At 45.2% G+C, this 25188-nt stretch overlaps 1 protein-coding gene across 2 annotated transcripts in view; it reads right to left on the bottom strand.

Annotated features, from left to right (window-relative positions):
* LOC147306245 (voltage-gated potassium channel subunit beta-2-like) overlaps positions 1–25188 on the bottom strand; it is a 253214-nt gene that overhangs the window by 211137 nt on the left and 16889 nt on the right. For both annotated transcript variants that reach the window (XM_086277816.1, XM_086277817.1), the window contains exon 4: positions 19717–19754. In XM_086277816.1, the coding sequence (XP_086133942.1) occupies positions 19717–19754 (38 nt within the window). The remainder of the gene's footprint in view (positions 1–19716; positions 19755–25188) is intronic.

The raw sequence follows: 25188 nt of genomic DNA, 5'->3' as shown, positions 1-25188 counted from the left end.
TGTTGCAGACCGACCCGGGAAACCAGTCTGAGCACGGAGGCCATGCCAGTCCGGCGTTGTTTGATACACCAAGTACATCACGCGTGGTCCATAGTGATTTAAGGTTGCGGGCAAGAGTGAAGCGCGAGGTCTCTGGTAAAAAGGATGAGTGTCTCAGCACATATGGTGGTTTAGAATTAGATTATGTTAGTGGCTCCACAACTTCCTTTACGTTTGATCTGTGTGATGTTGTTAATTGCAGGGACGTCGGCAGTGCTTGGAGGGGATACAATGTGTGGGTCTGTTGGGATTATTCAGTGAGTACGCACTGCGAGAGGGGAAATCGTCCTTATGACAGCTGGTGCCGTAATTGGGACCAGGTAAGGGGTTACACTGGGCAAAATTGGGAACCGTTAGAATCAGGATCAGAAAACGGGCTTAAACTACAGAGGGATTTTAGCCCCTCTGGAAACGCGTTAACTTTATCATTGGGGAATTGGCATCGCAAACAATCTATGTATTTAATTTTGGGGGTGGAAATAGCGGGGGTTGATCCAAAAGGGTTAATTAAAGTTAATTTCCTAGAAAAAACTAATCGCGTACCGTCAGGTAGAGAAGACATAACAACTCGTGTGATTTCTACTCCCACCAGCTCTGTTGCATCTTTTACAGGGCAGGAGGGGAGCGGGTCATCGGAAGCTACACCAGAGGAGCACGAACCAAGGGAGAGGCGAGTAGTGTCGGTGGACTACACCACCCTGAAACCTCAGGATTTGATTGAACGCGCTACCGGGTTCAGTGACAGTAACATCTGGCTGGACTGGATAGCCCAAAATGCTAGAGAACAAAAAGTGGCTAATTGTGTAGCCTGCGCTTCGGCAAGGCCGCGTTTATTTATAGAGCCTGCACCTCTGCATCCAGAGGATCAGTGGGGCTATAATTGTATGTTGCAAATAACTAGAGGAGCTGTGAATACGGGGAACTGCACTGTGTTGTCCAGTCTATTTCCCCCTATTGGCAAGCTCACGCAAGTAGGGCCGTTTATGCCCCGGAAGGATAATTATACGTGCTTTAAGTTTACCACAGATAAAGTTAAATATCGGTTGGGGGAAATTGACCCCAGTTGGTGTTCGGTCACCCAGATTGGGAGGACCACCAACAATGTGAGTGATGTAGCCACCCTAATTGGAACTTGGGCTAGGAGCGGGCTGTATTACTATTGCGGGCACAGGACTCTACTGGTACGTGTTCCTCTTGGGAGCGTGGGGACGTGCGCGATGGTGAGACTAGGAGCGCCACTTATGCTAATCGGAAATAAGGTAAAATCAATTCCCTCACACAATACGCGCACTTTGGCAGCCAAGCGCAAAAGACACATTTTGAGAAAGAGAGGAATACAAGACACAAATGTTTATGACCCTAGAATGAATTCCCCCACCTGGATCGACTCCATTGGAGTGCCCAGGGGGGTTCCAAATGAATTTAAACTTGTTGACCAAATAGCAGCCGGGTTTGAAAATATTCCAATAATTTCTGCTTTCTTTCCAGTGACTCCAAACAAGAATGTAGATAGGATTAATTATGTTCATTACAATGTACTGAGGCTCTCTAACCTGACCAGAGACGGATTGGAGGGGTTAGCGGAGCAGGTGGGTCCGACCTCGTTAATGGGAGTGCAGAATAGAATGGCCCTTGACATGTTGTTAGCGGAAAAGGGGGGCGTATGTGCTATGTTTGCCGACCAGTGTTGCACCTTTATTCCAAACAATACTGCTCCAGATGGGTCGGTAACCAAGGCTCTGGAGGGCCTAAAGAGCCTTTCTGAAACTATGCATGATCACTCCGGTGTTGGTAATCCGTTAGAAGGCTGGCTGACCTCAGTGTTCGGACGGTGGAAGGGGGTCATCGCTTCGGTCATGTTTTCTTTGTCTATTGTGGTGGGTATTATGGTTATTTGTTGTTGTCTCATCCCTTGTGCCAGAAGAATGTTCAAAAGTATGTCTGTGAGGGCAGTGGACCCTGGAGTCATTACTCCAATGTCCATGATGCCAATGATGCATGTGGAACTGAATGTGTAGGCCAAGGAGGGACACAACTGTTTGTGACCTCTGGATTCTCCAGAGGTCAACAGAGGGAATTGTAGAATAAGGAGGGGATGTTTTTCTCATTATCATTTAATATTTTAATATGCCATTATTAGTTCCTTAGAAGTATATAACCAGCTTTGCATTAAGCATAAATTGAAGTTTTTGATCTTACATTATTCTTTGCATTACAGTGATGGTGATAACTTTAGTTTGATCTTTTCTTACAGGTACCAGAATAATAACATGATTTTCCATTGCAGATGTAACCATGATCATTCCATACACATTGCAGTTTGTTGCTCATTCTAGAGTTGTGCTCAAGGTAATTAAAGGTTAAAAGCTACAGCCAGCGCGAGTCTGGCTGATCTATGGAGGGCAAAGGCTTTGAGCTTGGAAGGCCGCACGCGCTTACACAGCACTTATAAGATGTCATTCTTGGTGATTTTGTGCTTAGTCATGTTTTAATATGTTTTAAGTAGAAGTAGCTGATCCAGCAATATTCATTTAATATTATATACTTGATTTAGAGCAATACACACTGATGGTCTTAATAAATGAAAGAGTCCTTGTAGTTGCCATGTTGTGTCTCAGCAGGGTACAGACGGTTCCAGGAGAAGGGGGGCAGTTAGCGTCTGCCCTCGGGAAGGAGACAATGTTATTCTTTGTGTTAAATAAAATTGTCAACATTGATTGTATTACACCTGTCACTACGCATGAGGGGGCGTTCTAATACCCTGATTTCATAAAACTATGGAGATGTGTTTTTTGAGATGAGATCTGAGACTGTCTGCATACAGTGTCCATCTCCCACGTGTGTGATCATTAAATCATCGTTTGACTCAACCCGACCGGACCAGTGTTGTTATTGTGGGTTTTTCCTCTGGTGTCCATCCCCAATATTTTTGAACCATAACACCAGCCACTAGTAGGATTTCTGGATATCAGCCACCTCCTCTATCTGCCGGTGGTACATACCGTGCAGGGGCCTGTCCTTCCATGATGGTTCCTCGTCTCCCTCCTCTTTCTTGGGTTTCTGCTGCCTGAGGTATTCACTGAGCACTCGGTCAGTTGGGGCCATCTTCCCAATGTATTCTTGGATGTTTGTTGTCTCATCCTGGACTGTGGTGCTGACACTCACCAGTGCCCGGCCCCCCTTCCTTCCGCTTAGCGTACAGCCTCAGGGTGCTGGACTTGGGGTGAAACCCTCCATGCATGGTAAGGAGCTTTCTTGCCTTTATGTCAGTGGCTTCTATCTCCTCCTTTGGCCAGCCTATTACCCCAGCAGGGTACCTGATCACGGGCAGGGCGTAGGTGTTGATGGCCCGGATCTTGTTCTTACCATTCAGCTGACTCCTCAGGACTTGCCTGACCCTCTGCAGGTACTTGGTGGTTGCAGCCTTTCTAGCGGCCTCTTCATGGTTCCCATTCGCCTGCGGGATCCCCAGGTACTTGTAACTGTCCTCTATGTCTCCAGTGTTGCCTTCTGGTAGTTCAATCCCCTCAGTTCTGACTACCTTCCCTCTCTTTGTTACCATTCGACTACACTTCTCCAGTCCGAACGACATTCCAATGTCATTGCTGTATAGCCTGGTAGTGTGGATCAGTGAATCAATGTCTCGTTCACTCTTGGCATACAGCATAAGGTCATCCATGTACAGGAGGTGGCTGACAACTGCTCCATTCCGTAGTCGGTATCCGTAGCCAGTCTTGTTAATGATCTCACTGAGGGGGTTCAGGCCTATGCAGAACAGCAGTGGGGACAGGGCATCTCCTTGGTAGATCCCGCACTTGATGGTGACTTGTGCTATGGGCTTGGAGTTGGCCTCTAGTGTTGTACGCCACATCCCCATTGAGTTCCTGATGAAGGCTCTTAGGGTCCTGTTGATCTTGTACAATTCTAGGCATTCCAGTATCCAGCTGTGGGGCATTGAGTCATAGGCCTTTTTGTAATCAATCCAGGCAGTGCACAGGTTGGTCAGTCTGGTCTTGCAGTCTGTCTACCAGTAGCTGGTGTTTTGCGCCTCTGGTATTCTTGCCAATCCCTTTCCGTGCCCCACTCATGTATTGACCCATGTGCCTGTTCATCTTAGCCGATATGATGCCTGACTGTCACGACGTACAAGGTGGACTCACGCGTAGGACTCCGGGGATGATGTACACAAGAGAATTTATTACAGAACAATGTCCAATGAGTGTATATACACAGATACGGGGCAGTGCTATTTACAAGGGTGCGGGGCAGTCCTATGTACAAAAGGTGAGGGGGGCAGGGGTCCGGGGAAAATCCAGGGGAACACGCTCGTTTCTCTCCACACAATCCAGACACGAATCCACTCGCACACCAGGTAAACAGTCCAGGGAATCTGTACACAAAGAGACGCTTGTTAAATGCTAAACACACACTGCATGGGAAAATACTTGCTGGGGCGCTCGACTTTCACTGACGCGATTCTCACAACGATCCAGCGAAGACCAGCCGTTGCTTCCCGTCTTAAATACCACACTGATGAGGCGCAGGTGTTTCTTCCTCCGAGGGCGTGGGCCAAGGGCGTGAACCCATAATGAGTTCAGCCGTGGCGAGAGAGAGGAGAAGAGAGAAAGAGGGGGAGACAGCTGATCAGCGACCAGCTGAACCCACTTCATCCACCTCCTGACCCAGCCTTTCACGCCCTCGCACTATCCCTCGTTAGATTAGCTGAACTGTCCCCTGCCCAGGCACCAGCCTTACTAGCCCAAGCCGTAATTTTATCTCCGTCATTAGCTCAGCCATCAGCCACACCAACCTCAGCTCCGTCGTCAGCCTCGCCTACCTCTGTTCCTCCTTTAGCATCTCCACTCCAGTCAGTTCCCTCACCTGCTGTTCAGCTTTCAATTCAGTCAGTTCCCTCACCTGCTGTTCAGCTTTCAATTCAGTCAGTTCCCTCACCTGCTGTTCAGCTTTCAGTCCAATCAGTTCACTCACCTGCTGTTCAGCTTCCAGCCTAATCAGTTCACTCACCTGCTGTTCAGCTTCCAGCCCCGTCAGTTCACTCACCTGCTGTTCAGCTTCCAGCCCCGTCAGTTCACTCACCTGCTGTTCAGCTTCCAGCCCCGTCAGTTCACTCACCTGTAGCTCAGTCTGCTCCTGCCCCGTCAGTTCACTCATCTGTAGCTCAGTCTGCTCCTGTCCAGTCACCTGTAGCTCAGTCTGCTCCTGTCCAGTCACCTGTAGCTCAGTCTGCTCCTGTCCAGTCAGTAGTCCAGTCGCCCGTCCACCATCCTGTTCGGTTCCCGTACCTGCAGCCACAGCACCCAGAGCCTGCTGGTTCTGTCCTGTGTGTGCCAGGGGCTCCAGTGCCCACTGGTTCTGAGACCGTTTTCGCTGGAGGGCCCGAGGAGCCCGTCCGGCAACCTGCCTCGTCAGCTGGAGGGCCCGAGGAGCCCGTCCGGCCTCATGCCTCGTCAGCTGGAGGGCCCGAGGAGCCCGTTCGGCCTCATGCCTCGTCAGCTGGAGGGCCCGAGGAGCCCGTCCGGCCTCATGCCTCGTCAGCTGGAGGGCCCGAGGAGCCCGTCCAGCAACCTTCCTCGTCAGCTGGGGGTTCAGGAGAACCGCACCAGCCTCATGCCTCATCAGCTGGAGGGCCCGAGGAGCCCGCTGCGGCTGCCTCGCTGTCACCTAGCTCTGCTTCTGCTTCGCCTGGTCCAGCTTTGGCCTGTGCCTCGCCTGGTCCGGCCTCTGCTTCTGCCTCGCCTGGTCCGGCCTTTGCTTCTGCCTCGCCTGGTCCGGCCTCTGCTTCTGCTCGCCTGGCCCGGCCTCTGCTTCTGCCTCGCCTGGTCCAGCCTTGGCCTCTGCTTCGCTTGGTCCGGCCTCGGCCTCTGCTTTGCCTGGTCCGGCCTCGGCCTCTGCCTCGGCCTCTGCTTCGCCTGGTCCAGCCTCGGCCTCTGCTTCGCCTGGTCCGGCCTCAGACTCGGCTTCGGCTTCTGCTTCGCCTGGTCCGGCCTCAGACTCGGCTTCGGCTTCTGCTTCACCTGGTCCTACAGCTGCTCCTCAGCCTCCGCCGGCTCCCGTGCCGCCTCCTGCAGCTGCTCCTCGGCCGCCTTCTCCTCGTCACCGGCGTGGTCGACCACCGGACCGCCCCGGACCGCCTTCGCCTGAGTGGCCGCCGTTGCCTTCCGCACGGTCGGCCCCCTGAACTTTCTCATCTCGGCCACAGACCACGTGGCCGGCCACCGGAACTGTCTCATGTCGGCCGCTGCAGCCGCCCACCGGACCGGCTCAGTGGTCGCTGCTGCCTTCCACGTGGCCGCCCACCTGAACTGTCTCGTTTTGGCCTCGGGCCGCGTGGCCGCCCGCCTGAACTGTCTCTGTGTGGACTCCGTCCCTCCGTCCTGGGCCCCCTCCGCCCGCCCTGTTCTGGTTTTTTTTCTTTTGGCCGTCGGGTGCCGGCCTTTGTAGGGGGGTACTGTCAGGGTTCCTGGGTCGTTGACCCAGTCATTTCAGTTTGTTCATGTTCAGTTTAGTTCGCCACTTTAATGTTCTCACTTCCTGTTTTTTCCCCGTGTCAGCTTGTCTCCCGTGTCATTAGTCAGATTATGTTCAGCCCTGTACTCACCTGCTTCCAATCATTGTAATCGTTCAACCTGTGTATTTAAGTTCCTCGGTTTCACCAGTTCTCTGTCGTGTCATTGATGTACGTCTGATGGTAATGTGTCTCTCCGCCAGTATGTTCAGTTAGTCAGTCAGCCAGCCAGCTACTCCATCGTTCCTGCTTTATTCTTTCACCCTCCAATAAATCCTCTTCATTTCTGCACCGTGAGTCCAGCGTTTGGGTAATCTCTTCCACGCCTCCACACACACCGCTGACAGAAGCCTGTTTGGTCTGGATGTACCAGTTTATCTATTACCGTATTAAGTCTACTCGCTAGTATTTTAGCCAGGATTTTTTGATCTGAGTTTAATAAAGAAATAGGTCTGTATGATCCCACTTCCTCCAAGACTTTACCTTTTTTGGGAGTACTATAATAATTGCTTCATTCAAAGTTGGTGCTAGGGTGCCCTCTTTGTATGCATGGTTGTACAGTTTAGATAGATATGGAACAAGTTTAATCTTGAAGTGTTTGTAGAATTCATTCCCTAACCCATCTGGACCTGGACTCTTGTCATTTTTTAATAAACCAATAGATTTAGTGATTTCTTCAGTTCTAATCTTGGCATTCAAAATATTGCGATTCACCTGATCTAACACAGGAAGATCACACTTATCTAAAAAATCCTGCATATCTTTAGGCCCTGCAGTGGGATGAGAGGTAAAAAGAGATTCATAAATCTGTCTAAAGTTATCATTAATATCTCTATGCGATGTGACCAGGTTTCCATTACGTGATCTAATTTTGTGAATCGTTCTGTCATTTTCTAACTTCTTTAGTTGTCTAGCTAACAACTTGTGTGGTTTATCCCCAAATTCAAAATACTTCTGTCTTACAAAAATGAACGCTCTATTAATATTGCTAGTTAATATCTGGTTTAGTTTATATTTTAATGCACAAATAGTGTTGTACTTATCTAAAGAGGGAGCCTTTGCATTGTTATCCAAATCATGGATTATTTTTTCTAATTTTAACTGTTCTAGTTTATTATTTTTATTCCGTGAAGCTTGATATGATATTATGGACCCTGTGGTAGGACTCGACTTAAGCAGTCAAAGAAGTGCAGGAGACTGATGCTGTCCAGTAGTGATGTGACGTTCTGTATCGAGGCTTCGAAGCGTGTGTCGAGTAATTGAGGGGGCGTTTCCGTGATGCGCGTATCGAGGCTTGCTTCATTTATGGGAGGAGCTGAAAATGATGACGTCCGAAGCCTCGCTGCCCGGCTGTACCACGTGACTGGTTCATGAAGCGGTTCAAACTTTGCCGCGAGCTATGACAGCGATACAAACCCCTCAGACTTCAATCAAAATGTGAGTGTGTTTGATGGAGAGTTGCGGTTAGTGAGAGTTTGGAGACAGTTTGGAGGTTTATGAGAGTGAGGAGAGAAAGTCAGGAGAGAATGGAGCCAGCTAAGAAGAGGAGGATGTCCTCCCCTGTGTGGGAACATTTTGATTTTATTCCTCCCAACAAGGTATGTAAATTTCTACAGAAGATGTATTTTCATAACACTGATGGTGCAATACAATTTATGTTACGCGGCTTTACTTTTGTACAAGGTGAAGTGTTTGCTATGTGCCAGGGAGCTGGGATATAACAACAACACCTCATCCATGCTTAGGCACTACAGAGCTTTGCATGAGAATAAGGGGGACACCGATTGTGGAGCAAGACCAGGTGAGCCATCAAATGCCATGGTAATATAGCATGCAGTAATGTTACTAAATGATATAACAATATTATACAGCTGTAATAAGTTACGTGTGTGATATTTATATTTGTGCTTTGTCTTTATTGTCTTTCCTCAGGAGAACAATCTCAAATAGATGAAGACCTGGTTAGCATGGTGATTGAGGACTCCCAGCCATTTAGCATTGTGGAGGAGAGGATTCAAAAGATTTGTTAAATCATTAAATCCTAGCTATGTTCTCCCCACTAAAGGTTATAAAAGCAGTGAATATTTAGTTTTTACTGAATAAAATATGGGCAGGACTGAGGCCTCAGTGTGTAGCTGTCCATACCTCAACGTTAAAGAGCACAACCACTGTCCACACCCAACCACACCTCACCTCACAGTAAATGATCATTTCCATTTTAAGCATTTCCAAATAATCATTTTCCATACTGCCAGTATAAATATACACAGTATACTGCCATCACTACAATATACATGTTTTACACACTCCTTTTGTTGTTGACATTTACAGGCTGTGTGCAAAAGGCCACACTCTTCAAATTCATGCCAACTAATATTTTTACGTCCAGTAGGTGTCCTACTAGAGCAAATGAAGCTTCAAGAAACTTTGTGCTGGGGTGAACCAATTGGATGAAAAGCTTCAGTGCTTCATGAAGCTTCATCTGCCCATCACTACTGTCCAGTGTAGCAAGTGATTTATTCACCATTTTGTGGCCCAAACAATTTTTACAAAGAAACAAATAAGAAACTCAACTCTATAATTAACTCAATTCAAATAAACATAACTGAACTTACATCAACGGAAATTAAGGTCAAACTGCACACAGCTACACTGACCTGAACCTTTCTCTCGAAACACCTGAGTTCGTCTGCTTAAATAGTCCACTTAATCAAACAATTTCTCCTCTGGACTATTCCATTCAGTAGGTAGGTAAGATGAACATGATTATATTCAATCCTCTACTACTCCTCTTGACTGGCAACATAAACTCTGTGGTGTAATCAATACATATCACAACAGTAAATCTATTTCTTTATAAACCCTCTAAAATCAACTTTATTAAATTACAAGAATTCTTCCCCTTCTGCACTTGGTCTCTTCCTGTGACCTCAGATGAACCCAGAAGGTATAAAGCAGGAAGTAAAACTACATTTCCTCCTTTTGCTTCTGCAAGACAGGTAGGTAAGGTAAGTTCTAAACAATACAAATTAACAGTTGAAATAAATAACATGTTAACTTAACAAACTTGTATGAATTGATTTAAACCAAGATGTTATATTATATAATCTGTAAAAGTGCAGAACATAAACAAACCCGGGATAGTAGAGGTTTGCCTATTGCAGATTACATGTGAAATATGGTTAAATCAAAACAAGAATATAGAATATAGACAAATGGTCTTCTCACCCACTTTGTCACAGACCCCCTAATATAAGCTTTAGACGTTTCCCATAATATGCCTGGTGAGGTCTCGGCATTATCGTTTATATCAAAGAATAAAGAGGTCTGAGAACTTATATACTGTTGAAATTTTAAATCACTCAGTAGTTGTGGGTCGAATCTCCAAGTCCTGCATGCTTTAGTGAGATCACTAAGTGCAAAGGAGCAGGTGGCAGGGCAATTAATCAGAAATAATAATATTGTGGTAGGTTACATTACGAACTAGGGAGAGCATTTTTCCATCCACCAAAAAATAGTCAATCCTTGAATAACTGTTATGTGCAGGAGAGTGGAAGGAATACTCTCTGCCTGATGGATTTAAAGTTCTCCACACATCACAGATATTCATATTGTTCATGTATGTTTTGATAAAGTTGCTACCTTTACACGATGTAGTTCTTTTGGAGAGGGATTTATCTAAGTATGGGTCTAACACTAAGTTGAAATCACCTCCAATTATTAAATTACCATTAGGTATATCCGAAATTAAGCTGAACACCTTTCTGTAGAACTCTGGATCATCATGGTTAGGCCCATTAATGTTCAGTAGGGTAATCGGAGTAGCGTGCAGCTCCCCGGTCACTAATACATATCTACCATTCTTGTCAGCTATGGTGGAAGTATGCTTGAACGGGGTATCTTTCTTAATTAATATAGCTACCCCTCTAGTTTTAGCAGAAAATGTTGAATAATACACCTGTTTCATCCATCTACACAATAAGTTTATTGTGAGCTGCATTTTTCAGATGAGTTTCTTGTAAAAAAATAATATCCGCTTTAAGAGGTTTCAAGTGTGATAACACTTTGCCTCTCTTAATAGGCTCATTTACACCTTTCACATTCCATGTACAAAAGGTTAAATCCACATTCTTTACATTTCCATTGTCTTGCATTTGAATAAATTAAGGCGGCTTAATTCTATTACTTTCCATACTTATGCAGTCAAGATATGGGCCCCAACCCTCGCCCCCCCCACCGCCCTACCCAGATTCTTTCTGGTAGAAACTTTTCGTAGTATTTCTTCCATGGTGTGGTAGTAATGTATCCTTGCAATCAAGTGTCGTGGCGGGGCTTCATCTTCTGGGGTCGCTCGCAGGGCTCTGTGTGCTCGGTCCAACAGCGGAGTTTCATCCAGGTCCAATAGATCTCGTAACAGCTTTGCCACAAAATCTCTAACATGCTGTCCATTTTCTCTGCCTTCAGGTACCCCGGCTAACCTTATATTGTTCCTCTTTGAACGCCCTTCCAGGTCAATGCATTTTTCAGACAATTGTTCCACTTTGTTAGAAAGTTGTTTGACTTTTTCTTCTAATTTCACCACGGAGTTCGAAGTATTTGTCGCCGATTCTGATAAATCTTTCAGCTGGACATTATGGTTTTCCATTACGGTTCTCAAAGCTGAGATGGTCTCATCATTTTCAGCCCTCAGCCCGCAATTTCCCCGCGTAGGGTATCACAAATGTCTGCTTTCATTTGAGTTATCTTGGTGTCCAAAGAAGCAATCGTTGACAGCACTTGTTGTTACCTTGTGTATACTCCTCAAATGCGGAGATGGCTGGTGTGCCGGTTTTAATACTGTCATTTTCAGCCGAGGCCACGCCAAAGTCGGCCGTTTCGGTTGCTGCTTGCTTTGGATTTGGTTTTTTTGGTGGCATTTGGAGAAGAATGAACTCTTCACAACCCCTGTATTACTTTGTAGGAGAAAAATGTATTCCTTTGATGATTATCGCAATTTCATCAAATCAGGTGCAGGAGCTGCTGGCATACGCGTCTTCACCCTCTCATTGCCTATCCGGAAAATTTAACTTGTGACATGAAGCCAATGTTTTAATTTCTAATCAAACCAGAAAGGTTTAATGAACAACTGGGTTTGTCTCGCATTAACCGCCTGGACACAGAGGACATCGAAATGCAGCTGATTGAACTGAAAAGCTCGACTCTGTGGGGGTCAAATTTTGCAGTACTACAGATGCAGCTGGAATCCACAGCTGTGCATGTTCATGGAGCTTGCATTTTCTCCTGCTGGACATCACTACCTGACAAGTTTAACTGTCTTCAGAACATTGCAGAGGCCTTTATTGACAGTATTTGGCTCTACATGTCTGTGTGAGCAGATTTTCTCTCACATGAGTGTCATCAGGTAGTCTGAACGCTGGACACTGGATAAAAAGTGTCTTTTTTTGTTTCAAAATAGCTGATAACTATTTGCTGATAGCTGCCAACATCTGCGAAAAAATATAATTCTATAAAGTTGTTCTATATAGTGTGTAACTGTTAATATAGAGCATTATTAAATTTATTGCTAATGCAATTATATGGCACATTGACTTCAGAGGAAATTTTAGATGGCACTCATCATCAAAAAGGTTGCCTACCCCTGCTGTAGATCAAAAGATTTTGAAGTGCCCCATTAACTTTAATTCTTGCCCTTGGGCAGTTATATAATGCGTGAATGACCATGACTGAAGAAACCCGAACTTCCCCAGAACTGTATATAAAAATTCCCAATTAAACTGATCAAAAGCCTTTTTGGCATCTAAACTAATAAGAACCCTCTGATTTTTATGTTTAACTACATAGTCAATTATATGTAATGTTGGAAATCCATCCGGTCCTGGTGATTTATTTGTTTTTGAGTTTGAGATAGCCTTCTTAATTTCAATTTCGAATATTTTGCTGATTAAGTTTGCATTTTGATTTTCAGTCACCTTTGGTAAGTTGAGTGAGTCCAAGAAGGATATCATACATTTATCATCTACTCTAGATTGTGCATATAGTTCTTTGTAGAATGTTAGAAAAGCTAGCTGGATGTCTTCCAATTTATACAGTATACTGTTCATTTGAGGTTCTTTCATTTTGTAAATTATCTTTTCTAATTGTTTTTTTTTTTTTACTTATAGGCTAATAGTTTTGCTGATTGCCCTCTTGTCTCATAGTAGGGCTGGGTGATATGGCCTATAATCCATATCACGGTATAATTTGAAGCATGCGCGGTAACAATATATATCGCGATATATTCTTTTCTTCTGTATAACGTATTTTACACACTATAAGGCACACTTAAAATCCTTTAATTTCCTGAAAAATCAACAGTGTATGAATTCTGGTTGTGCTTACTGACCTCGACAGAAATCTGTCAAAAAATGTTTTAGAAAATGTTTTAGTACGACTTTGGTAAGCTATGAAGGCGCACCGCTTAATGGATTGCCGGAGCACTACGGCTGCCGTAGTCAGGAGCCTTGCGGAGTAAGCTGGGTCTAAAACTATGTCTGCTTCAGGTCCCAAAGTCAAAGGAACACTGCGGCATCACTGAGAGTTAAAAACCGTCTAAATTCTTTCATCTTTAATAAAATGATCAGTGTTGCTGCTTTACCAGGTGTAACAATTAAGTTTAACATCCAGGCATCCATGAAAACAGAATATATTAAATTCAACTGAGTTAGAAGTTAGCAGGAAGTTAGCTCGCTAGTTTCCACCTAAACATCATATGCCATGTTCTGACTGAGAGATTTCTGAAAAAATTAAAACGCTATCACTTCCAAAATAAATTAAGACAGAAAACTAAACAGCAGTGACTTTTGTAGGGTTACTGAAGTTGGACTAACTGGTATATAATGATGTCCTATGTGATCGCTAGCAAAACAGCTATGTTAGCATAACATTAGCACAGTGCAGCTGAAGGATGAACGCTAACTTTTTTCCACTCGATAAAAGTTAACGTGAGGGTTTCCGGTGGTTAGGGACAAACGCAATTGCATGGAAGGATGCTATAAACGGTCCGATAAATCCATCACTCCTATACTACAGTTATCCACACTGTTAAGGTCTTTTTTGAACATAAAAAAATAGTCCAATCTAGAATAGAATGAATGCAGGTTAGAGAGAAAAGTATAATCCTGTTTTATGGGATTTAAATCTCTCCAAACATCTATAAGCCCTAAATCCTTTAAAATTAATTTAACATTTTTGGTTATTTTGTTTAGTCCTGGGTCATGTAGGTTTGAAGATTCTAAGGATAGATTGAGTCGAACATTGAAATCCCCTCCCAAAATTAAAATGTCTTGTGTTTGAGTTTTTATGTATGTTTTGTATTCATTTGTGTTCCAGTTTAGCTCATCTAGTTAATTTCTAGGTTGCAGTTTAGACCTTTGTTTCTTAGTTGTTTTTGTCATCTCCCCTATACTAAGTCTCCTTGGTCCATGTGTCTACCTGTCCTTGTTGTCAAGTTCGTGTCATGTCTATGTCTCCATGTTTCCTGTTTATTTTAAAAGAGTCTGGTGTTCTTTGTTCATTGTATCTAGTTTCACTTCCCCTGTCCTGTCATTAGGTTCATGTGTCACCTGTTCTTCTTCCTTTCCACTTCTCCTGATCATCCCTGTGGGTATTTAGTCCCTGTGTTTCATTCAGTGTGTCGCGTCGTCTGTTACCATTCCTGTCACTCTAGCTATATGTACTGATTCATAGTTTTTCAGTCTCTGTTCTGGTCATGTTCATAGTAATCTGCTCCTGTCATGTTTTCATAGTCTTTCATGTGCCAGTCCAGAATTCTGTTCTTTGCTTTTTCATGTCGTGTTCATAGCTCATAGGTACAGTTCAAGTTAGAGTCTTAGTTTGTCTTAGTCTTTAGCTGTTTCCCAGTTTAGGCTCTTTGTTAAGGTCATTGCCATAGTTTATGTTTGGTTATTTTTGCTTTACTGTTTACTGGCCCCAATAAAGGCTCACTTTGAGTTCAATAAAGGTTTTGCCGCAACTGGGTCCTCCAAACACCCTCCACACGGTCTGCGCCCACTGATTGTGACAACAACAATCAGTTCAATCAATTCAATTCCTAAGACCTGGCGTCCACATATGTGGACATCACATTTTGGGTTATTTAGACCAAAATATTTAATTTTGCTCTACAAGGGCCTGATACCCACTTACAAGGACATTATACTGCTACTGTTCTATCAAAATTTTCAACGAATATCCTCATACAGGGATTGCAGAATTATTAGGCAAATCAGTATTTTGTCCACATCATCCTCTTCATGCATGTTGTCTTACTCCAAGCTGTATAGGCTCGAAAGCCTACTACCAATTAAGCATATTAGGTGATGTGCATCTCTGTAATGAGAAGGGGTGTGGTCTAATGACATCAACACCCTATATCAGGTGTGCATAATTATTAGGCAACGTCCTTTCCTTTGGCAAAATGGGTCAAAAGAAGAACTTGACAGGCTCAGAAAAGTCAAAAATAGTGAGATATCTTGCAGAGGGATGCAGCAGTCTCAAAATTGCAAAGCGTTTCATTCAAAATAGTCAACAGGGTCGCAAGAAGCGTGTGGAAAAACCAAAATAACTGCCCATGAACTGAGAAAAGTCAAGCGTGCAGCTACCAAGATGGCACTTGCCACCAGTTTGGCCATATTTCAGAGCTGCAACATCACTGGAGTGCCCAAAAGCACAAGGTGTGCAATACTCAGAGACATGGCCAAGGTAAGAAAGGCTGAAAGACGACCACCGCTGAACAAGACACACAAGCTGAAACGTCAAGACTGGGCCAAGAAATATCTCAAGACTGATTTTTCTAAGGTTTTATGGACTGATGAAATGAGAGTGAGTCTTGATGGGCCAGATGGATGGGCCCGTGGCTGGATTGGTAAAGGGCAGAGAGCTCCAGTCCGACTCAGACGCCAGCAAGGTGGAGGTGGAGTACTGGTTTGGGCTGGTATCATCAAAGATGAGCTTGTGGGGCCTTTTCGGGTTGAGGATGGAGTCAAGCTCAACTCCCAGTCCTACTGCCAGTTTCTGGAAGACACCTTCTTCAAGCAGTGGTACAGGAAGAAGTCTGCATCCTTCAAGAAAAACATGATTTTCATGCAGGACAATGCTCCATCACACGCGTCCAAGTATTCCACAGCATGGCTGGCAAGAAAGGGTATAAAAGAAGAAAAACTAATGACATGGCCACCTTGTTCACCTGATTTATGGGTGGCTGTAGCTCAGGTGGCAGAGCAGGTCAGCCACTAATCAGAAGGTCGGTGGTTCGATCCCAGGCTGCCAAAAACATTCAGCTTTGATATTAATGAGTTTTTTTGGGTTCATTGAGAACATGGTTGTTGTTCAATAATAAAATTATTCCTCAAAAATACAACTTGCCTGATAATTCTGCACTCCCTGTATGTGGTTCTCATTTTTCTTAGGAACAAAAATCAGGTAAAAAAATCTGGTAATTCTTTGTTTTTACATTCATCGGGTCCCAATCAGCCCAAATATCAAAGAGAAATTAAAAATGCATGCCGTGAAAGAGTTCAGGTCTTAGGAGGTTAAAGAATTTTAACTCTGATCCTGGGGGAGCATATATATTAATAAAAGTAATCAGTGTACCCTCCAGGTATCCCTTTACTAGCACAAACCTCCCCTCCTGCTTGATATTAGAATTGCCACACCCCTTTTGGAGCCCCGAGGACAAGAAGGTGAATACTAATTAAATTTCCATTTCCTAAGTTTTTCATGCTCTAGCTGTGATAGGTAGGGTTCCTGTGAAATGCCAACTTCTTTTCCTTCTCTTTTTAATTTTGACATGATTTTGCTTCTTTTAATGTGTTTCCCCAAGACATTTACATTGTATGACACTACTTTGCTTACGAGACTGTATTTTACAACATTATGTGATTTTAAGCTCTGTAAATAACAAGAAATCGAAAAGTACACTCCTGGGGAGAAAAACAACCCAAACAAACAACACGTGTGAAAAAGAACACTATAAGGCAAAAACATACAATCACATTGACTCCCAAGAACAAAAACATTATATTAGTTGTAATTGGTGAGGGAAAAGCTCTTCTATCCACTTGTGGAAGAGTGCCCTCTTTAGCCCAAAGGCCAAAAGCACAATGGTCTGTAGAGTCCAGCTCACTACGCATATGAGTGACCCAACTTTAATCTACTTTTATATGCTCATGTTATGAAATTATCAAAATATATAACTAAAACATCTTTATCAATATAGTCTGTGATCTCAGTTACTCTTAAATCTCTATAGTCCTAAATTTACCTCCAATATGATGCTCCATCTCAAGTAGCCTAATTACCCACAGTCACACTGGTGCCTAAATGCCTGAAGACGCTCCTTGAAGCCCTGCTTTTGGATCATATTTCACTGTTTCTTCTTCGCACTTGTTTGCCAAGTCTGCTGTCTTATTTGGTCCAAGAGTGTAGCCCTGTCTTTCACGTCTACCGATAATCCTCTCTTCATTATATTTGTAGTCTCTTCATGCGCCGTGTTGTACATCACTGCTCCATCACTGTAGTACACTCTCAGCCTGGCCGGGAAAGGGGACTGAAAGCGGATGTTATTGTCCCAAAGCACCTTCTTCGTTGCCACATATTCTCTTCTTCTTCATTGTATCTCCGGAGCATAGTCATTGTCTAAATGTATCCTGGGGCTTGGAAAATAAAGCACCCTAGCCTGCCAAGCCTTCTTGAGAATATCCTCCTTGGTACGATAACTTGCGAATTTCACAACAAATGAGCGTGGCAGGGTTCCGTCCCAGTACTGTCTCAGCAACAGTACTGGGAGCTCTTTCAATCCCCAGCGCGGGGGGAGAAGAGAGACCCAATGTCTTTTCCAAAAAAGTCTCCGATGGAAATGTGTCCTTCCCCTTCCTTCACGACGTATATTCTGAGATTCTTGCGAAATGAACATTACTCTAGATCCATCAGCTTTGTCTCATATCGCTAATTCCATTAGCAACTCCTCCAAAACCTAGATTCAAGTTCTCCACTATGCATCCATCTGCTTCATCAAGTCTTTTGCCGATGTCATTCACATCCTCCCTTATGGCATTAAACTACTCATTTGTGTCTTTTCTGAAAGCACGCAGTTCTTTTAATATCATATCCCTAGTAGGGGGGGAGGTCTTTCACATTAGCATTTGCATCAGGTTGCTGCTCTTCTTCCATATTACTACTAGCTTGGGATGAGGCGTCTTATCCCACTTCTCTACGTTCACTTATGTTCTTTTTCTTGAGTTTTCTGGGCATTTTTGTTTTGGAAAAAGGTATCCAGCACTTACAGTCCAAGTTTTTTAGGTTTCAAGTTAGATAAGTTGGGGAAAAGAGTAATAAAGTTGGGAGTGTTTACTCTACACAGCCATCACTCGGCCCGACAGACCGGAAGTCTCATGGTCTGGCTTTTAACACGCTTTGACCAAAACATTTTGGTTTTAACAGTTGTAGTTGTTGTTTAAGTTGTTTATATTGACCTATGTCGTCTACTTCTATAAATAAATTTGACCTTGACCTTAACCTTCTTATGGCTTCTGACAGTGCTCTTGTGCTTGTGCTTGTCCAGCTAGATCTTGGTACTGGTACTTGCTTTCACTGATCTGTGAAAAGCACAGGGTGCCAGTGGAGGGCCTGCCAGTTCTGGTATTCTATGGGAAATGCCAATTGGGTCCCACAATCTGGCCAGTGAGCCAAGGGGCCATTTCATCAGGCCCTCAGGTCACCCTCATGAAGTCTGTTTCTGATTGTTTTTATCAGAGAAAATTATAACAGTGGTCAACTGGAAGTCATTTTGTGGGGCTCTGACATTGTTTATTCTGTTCTTCCTCAATTATACTTCTTTATGACACAAAACAAAATATTAAAATGACAAACTGGAAATGCATACTTCTTAAACCTCTCCTTTAAGCGATGGATAATTTTAAATCTAGATTTTTAGTAATATGCTTAAGGGAGCACATGCTTGTTGACAACAACTATAATTTTTGCAAAGTCACAGTTAGTACCAGATCATTCTTATTTGCTGTCATTTCATGATTGTCTCAGAAATTGCATATTCATCTGAATCATAGGAACACCATCTTAAACATGAGTGTGGCAGGGGTCTGGTCTGTGGCTCTGCTGCAGTGGAGGGGTGGTGCATTGGAATGGTTTTCATCAGGCTATTTTACCGGAGTGCACACGGCTATTGCTTTGTATTAGTTCTGATGGATTATGCAAGGGGATACCTGGAAGCAGTGCTGCTGCTCACCATTTCTGCAATGAATGTAGCGCAAGCGCTGTTTCAGGTAATCTTGTGATAATGACTGACCAGGGCATGTCGTTCATGTCTCGCACACTGGAAGAGCTGTATGAATTACTGGGCATTAAATCTATTCGGACCAGCATCTACCACTCTCAGACTGATAGGGTGGTGAAGCGGCTGGATAAGACTTTAAAATTCGAAATTTCATTCATGAGGATGAATGCAATTGGGATTGCTGGTTAGACCCTCTGTTGTTTTGGAGTGCAAGAGGTGCCCCAGGCCTTCACAGAATTTTCTCCACGGGGGATGTTGGACCTGATTAAAGTGGAGGAGCCATACAAATATATAGAATAGAATAGAATAGAATAATCAAAGTTGAACGCGCATGGGCAGAAATGTTGAGACTGCAAGCAACACAATGCGAGCAAGCGCAAATGCAAAAACTGAGCGAGAGGAGCTGCTATTGTGTGTGTGTGTGTGTGTGTGTGTATGGATAACAGCAAACACTGAAATACATTTTTTGCACACAGCAATGAATTTTTTCACTCAAATTTAGCTTTTCTTCGCTCAAAATAAATTTCTCCTCAAAATGCAACACCTGCAAAATTTTTTTATGTGCGCTCAGAATAGTGGCACAAAAATAACGCCGTAGACTCTCCCTATTTTCAGTGACGCAGAGGCTCGAGAGAGTGGCTGAGTACAGAGTTGAGTGGAGAAGCAGCTGAAAAGCTGATCTCCCAACATAAAGAAAAAAAAGGATGTATTGTGCAAATAGAGCACAACAAAACTGTCACCTGAGGCTACATGGGGTCCATTCATTTCACAATGAGATTGAATTTACATGCGGAAGTAAAAGGTATTTGTTGTCTCTTACCTCATCTGTGACCTGACCTCCAAAGGTAACCCAAGTTCCTGCAAAAGAATAAAAACTTTACACTTTCTTTGTTTGTGTGTGTGTGTGTGTGTGTGTGTGTGTGTGTGTGTGTGTGTGTGGCACATGTTGTAGCAGACCTGGCCTCCAAAGTTCCAGTAACATAAAAATAAAATATCAAAATTTCTGTGTGTGTGTGTGCAAACACATGTTTTAGCAGACATTATGTAATACCTTTTATTTGCTCTAAACATTGGACAAAATTCTGATTGGGGGAACATGTTTAGGCTGTAAATATTACTACAACTTTGAAACATTTTTACATAAAAACAGAGTGTATAAAAGAAGATGACTTGTCCTCCTAAGACAATAAAATTTTGATATTTTATATTTTGATCCAATGGCTCCCAGTTTGTTCATATATACAATGGGTCTTCCTTAAGATACAAATATTTGTTGTAGAATTTTGTTTGGTGTCAGTAAACATTAAACATGCCACACCAAACTAGCAGACAGGGGTGTTCAACTAAAATTTAAAAGGGTCCTGTCAGGGTTCCTGGGTCGGTGACCCAGTGTTTTCAGTTTTGTTAATGTTCAGTTTATTTTGCCACTTCCATGTGCTCACTTCCTGCTTTTCCTGTGTCATTAGCCAGATTATGTTCAGCTGTGTACCCACCGGCCTCTCATTATCATCCTCATCAGTCTGTGTATTTAAGCACTCTGTTTCTACCCGTTTACTGTCGTGTCATTGATGTTACGTTGTCCTTCCCGTGTGTTCCCTCACTTCAGTCAGCCGTTCAGTTGTCCAGCCAGTCAGTGTCCGTTCACCCTCTGTTCACCCACTCCCTATAATAAACCTTTACCTACCTGCCAGTCCTGCGTTTGGGTTCCTTCTTCCTCGCCTCCACACAACGCCTGACAGAATGACACGACCCGTGCCACGAAGACACGATTGGAACCCAGCGGACTCGGACCTCTACGAGGGGCAGGAGGTAGCGCTCTCCTTGTGTGCGGAAAAGCTCAAGGAGAAACAGCGGCTCTTCACGGAGCGAGAGCACATCTTCGAGGGTACTCGCCTGGCTCTGGGCGGACCTCGGAGACACCACGTTCTCCCACCTGCTGCCTCACCTGCACCGGAGCATCTGCCGCGGAGAGTGGGCGTTTCGCGCCGCGCTTCGGCGGCTCCCTCTCTCGCGAGTCCGCTCCTCGCTCACACGTCACCTGCCTCATTCACCGGACCTTCAACCTCGCCACGGCACAGCGGCTCCGCCTCCCACCTCGGCTCAACAGAGGTTCCCGTGCCAGAGGCTCGGACGTGTACCCGGCCCGCTTCCTCCTCCCGGAGAAAGCGGCGCACACGCCGCCATAAAATGGACTATTTCCAGCAATTCCCGGTGGTGAGTTCCAGTGACTGTTTTCCACCCTCATTTGACTCTCCACTTAAAACCAATCATAAACCCATCTCTCATTCATGGGATGTTTCCCTCCTGGAGGATTCTGTGGACTGGGAAGATTTGTTCTGCTCTGCTCCCCCAAAGACTGTAAATAGTGGTGGCAGAAGGACCAGCATAATCCCTGAGAAACTTGGCAGATTCACCCACCCAGTCATTATTTCCACCCCTATCAGTCAGCCTACACCCAAACCTGTGCCAGCTCCCAGGACGAGGGCAGCTGTGACCCAGTCTACCTCCACACCTGCTTCTGTTTCTCGGGTGGGGGTGCCTGTCCCAGCGCCCAGGCTGAGGGCAGCCAGAACCCAGCCAGACCTCCCTAGAGGCTTGGAAGAGCTAACCGGTTCACCTGCTACCTCACCACTTCATCCACCTCCTGACCCAGCCTTTCACACCCTCGCACTATCCCTAGTTAGATTAGCTGAACTGTCCCCTGCCCAGGCACCAGCCTTACTAGCCCAAGCTGTAATTTTATCTCCGTCACTAGCTCAGTCTGTAGCTCAGCCATTAGCCACACCAACCTCAGCTCCGTCGTCAGCCTCGCCTACCTCTGTTCATCCCTTAGCATCTCCACTCCAGTCAGTTCCCTCACCTGCTGTTCAGCTTCCACTCCAGTCAGATCCCTCACCTGCTGTTCAGCTTCCACTCCAGTCAGTTCCCTCACCTGCTGTTCAGCTTCCACTCCAGTCAGTACCCTCACCTGCTGTTCAGCCTCCACTCCAGTCAGTTCCCTCACCTGCTGTTCAGCCTTCACTCCAGCCCCCTGTACTTCCGTCTCCTGTCCTCCAGTCCCCTCCAGTCAGTCCGTAGTCCAGTCAGTCCAGTCTGCCCCTGTCCAGTCTGTAGTCCAGTCAGTCCAGTCTGCCCCGGTCCAGTCTGTAGTCCAGTCAGTCCAGTCTGCTCCGGTCCAGTCTGTAGTCCAGTCAGTCCAGTCTGCTCCTGCTCAGTCTGTAGTCCAGTCGCCTCCTGTCTCCCAGTCGCCCGTCTACCATCCTGTTCAGTTCCCAGACCTGCAGCCACAGCACCCAGAGCCAGCGGAAGGCAACGGCGGCCACTCAGGCAAAGAGGGTCCGGGGCCGGCCGTGCGGAAGGCAACGGCGGCCACTCAGGCAAAGAGGGTCCGAAAGAGGTGTAGCAGTGGTCGAGTAGCCGATTTCCACGAGTGTTAAAATGGATGTGTTGGTGGAGTTTGGGTGAGACTTTCTTCAGGTTTCCCTTATTAAAGTCGCCGGCTGCGATAAATGCTGCCTCTGGGTGTGCGGTTTCCTCACTGCTGATCGCGCTGTACAGTTCCCTGAGTGCTCGGTCAGTGTCGGCTTGTGGGGGAATGTAAACAGCCGTAATAATCACTGCTGTAAATTCCCTCGGTAGCCAGAATGGCCTGCACTTAATCATCAGGTACTCCAGGTCCGGTGAGCAGAAGGATTTGACCGGGTGCACGTTCGCATAATCACACCAGCTGTTGTTGATCATGAAACATACACCACCGCCTCTGCTTTTCCCAGTAAGATCCTGTGACCTGTCCGCGCAATGCACGGAGAACCCCGGTAGTTGTATTGCGGAGTCCGGTACCTTGTCCGATAGCCAGGTTTCTGTGAGGCAGATCACACAGCAGTCCCGCATCTCTCGCTGGAATGAGATCCGTGCCCGAAGCTCGCATAGCTTGTTCTCCAGAGACTGCACATTAGCCAGTAATAAACTGGTCTGGTGGTCTGTTAGTGCGCCGTCTCAGTCGAACCAGAACGCCAGATCTTCTCCCTCTGCGTCGGCGTTTGCGGCCTCCAGGGCCAGAGAACAAAGGCGTCTCAGGTGAGATGAATGGGGGGTCTGCAAACGGAGCATCCGTGTTGCAAAACTTGTTAGTTATAAGAAAGTCCGTCTTTTATGTCCAGTAAGGTTTGTTGGTCGTACACAAGGAGACATGTACTAGTCGTGAAAAAATAAAGGAAAAGTAAAATTAAACACAGAAAACAGCTGTTGCTTGGGGGAGCTCGCGACGAGGCTGCCATACTCGGCGCCATCTTGTTTCCATATATGCTTAGAGGTGTATAATCGATTGTGTAGTGATAGGATGTGTGATCCTTAATAGTCTGCAAAGGCTTGGTGTGCATTCCAGAGTGTTCTGGCATTCACACCTACATCCTGGGAGCATGGGAAGAGGTCGTACCTTGTCTTATTGTTTTATGGTAGGATAAACCTATCTATATCTGTTTTAGGCTAAGTGCCTTTTGTTTAGATGAACTGCTGGACTTCCAGACCAGCAGATTTAGGGAAGTCTTTATGGGGTCATACACTGACCACACACACTGACCACACACACACACACACACACACACACTTACACAACGCACAGGCAAGGTACTCTTTGTGTGTATGTAGACGTCATATGTTAATGAACCTATGTATATTCATGTAACCTCAATAAAAGAGCAGTGTTACGGGGGAGCAGACGAGAGCAAATGGGGTCGAGCGAAGGAACGGCGTTTGTCCAGTTCTCTCCCGTGCACAAGAAACATAAAGAACTTTGCCTATTCGTGTCTTGCTTTGCTGTGTAATTAAATTATATTGAATAGGTTTAAGCTACAAACCTATCATTAATGTCAATACAGAGCATGAGGGAAACAAATTTTTCAAACCAAGGAGGCTCATCATGAGAGACAAATTGGTCTTTTATTTAAAACCCCAGTAGCACATATTCAGGCCAGCATGTCTCAGCTGCCTCTGTCTTAAAGTCAGGGAACAGTTGATGTGTGGCTGATTTTATAGTTGCAAAATCAGCCTCACAGCAACTGCCCTGATGGATATTTAATAGTCACTATGTGGAACTGTCTTCAAAAACGGCGTGAACAAATTAAGGCACGCCGCAATAGGTCAAAATATATAGTAAGACTCAGGCCGCGCTAGCACTCAAGATTTGGTGCCTAAGCAGTTACACTAGGATGAATGTCACAAACTACCAAACACATCTTGTCTTGTGTGTCGCTGATTCCTTGGCATTGTTTGTCTAAATACTGCAACACTTGCTTGTGTGAGCCCGACAAAGCACCCCGTGTGACTTAATGGCTGCAAATATTGGATCTGCTGGGTCCATGACTGGCCAGGTTGTACTGTCATGAGCGAAGTGAGGATGGGCCCAAAGGCAGACACAAAACACAGACTTTTTAAAGTCCTTAAACTAATTTATTTGACAGCAAAGAAAGGCAGACAAAATAAATCCGCTCCTTGATTGTTATATGAGCAAGGTTACACTCTCTGTTGTTAACAAGAATCACAAACCCCCTGGTCTGATCAGTGTGGAAGTCTTTCAAGGATAAGTTTTCATCAGGAGTATCCTGGTGCGTCCTTGATTAAGTGAAGCACATCAAGCTACACTCCTTATATTCCCTTTGACTCCATGCTAGCACTGTTAGCTCATCTATCTTGTTTGCTAGTGACAGAACGTTCCCCAATATAATAGATGGGAGACACAGCTTATACCTCCTTCTCTCTTTAGGCCACCACCGTCTCACTGTCTCCCTCTTCTGTCCTCCGCCCCTGCATCCACAGTATGTTTGTGCTCTCTCGTTTTCTTCGCTACCCTGTTTTACTCGGGCCGCCGAGCCCCTCATTCGGGCTAATGTAGTGACCTCCGGGGTTGCTTTTCAGCGTTTGCTTTTAGAGTTTCCATCGCTGTCTTACCCTAACGGTAACGAAGCACAGGGTTGAGGCGCCGGCTCAACCCCGCGAAACTGTCCGTCGCTCAGGAAGAGTTTGCAGCCATGGAGCGCCTTGGCATTGTACAGCGTTCGAACAGTGCATGGGCCTCTCCGCTTCACATAGTGCCCAAATCGGTCGCTCGGTGGCGGCCATGCGGAGATTTCCGGCGTTGAAATAATGCCACGGAGAATGACCGTTACCCCATCCCCCACATTCAGGATTTTTCGGCCAATCTCGCCGGAACCTCGATTTTTTTCTTAAATTGACTTGGTGCGGGGGTATCACCAGGTTTTGCGCATGCCATTTGGCCTGAAAGGTGCCACCCAGA

The sequence above is a fragment of the Aulonocara sp. 'chitande type north' Nkhata Bay genome, linkage group LG20 (genome assembly GCF_057382095.1).
Source record: "Aulonocara sp. 'chitande type north' Nkhata Bay isolate Kocher_YH1m ecotype deep benthic linkage group LG20, A_spYH_male_GT1.1, whole genome shotgun sequence".
In the NCBI taxonomy this organism is placed as follows: domain Eukaryota; kingdom Metazoa; phylum Chordata; class Actinopteri; order Cichliformes; family Cichlidae; genus Aulonocara; species Aulonocara sp. 'chitande type north' Nkhata Bay.
Note: the sequence above shows the minus strand (reverse complement) of the source record. Positions and strands in the feature narration are given on the sequence as shown.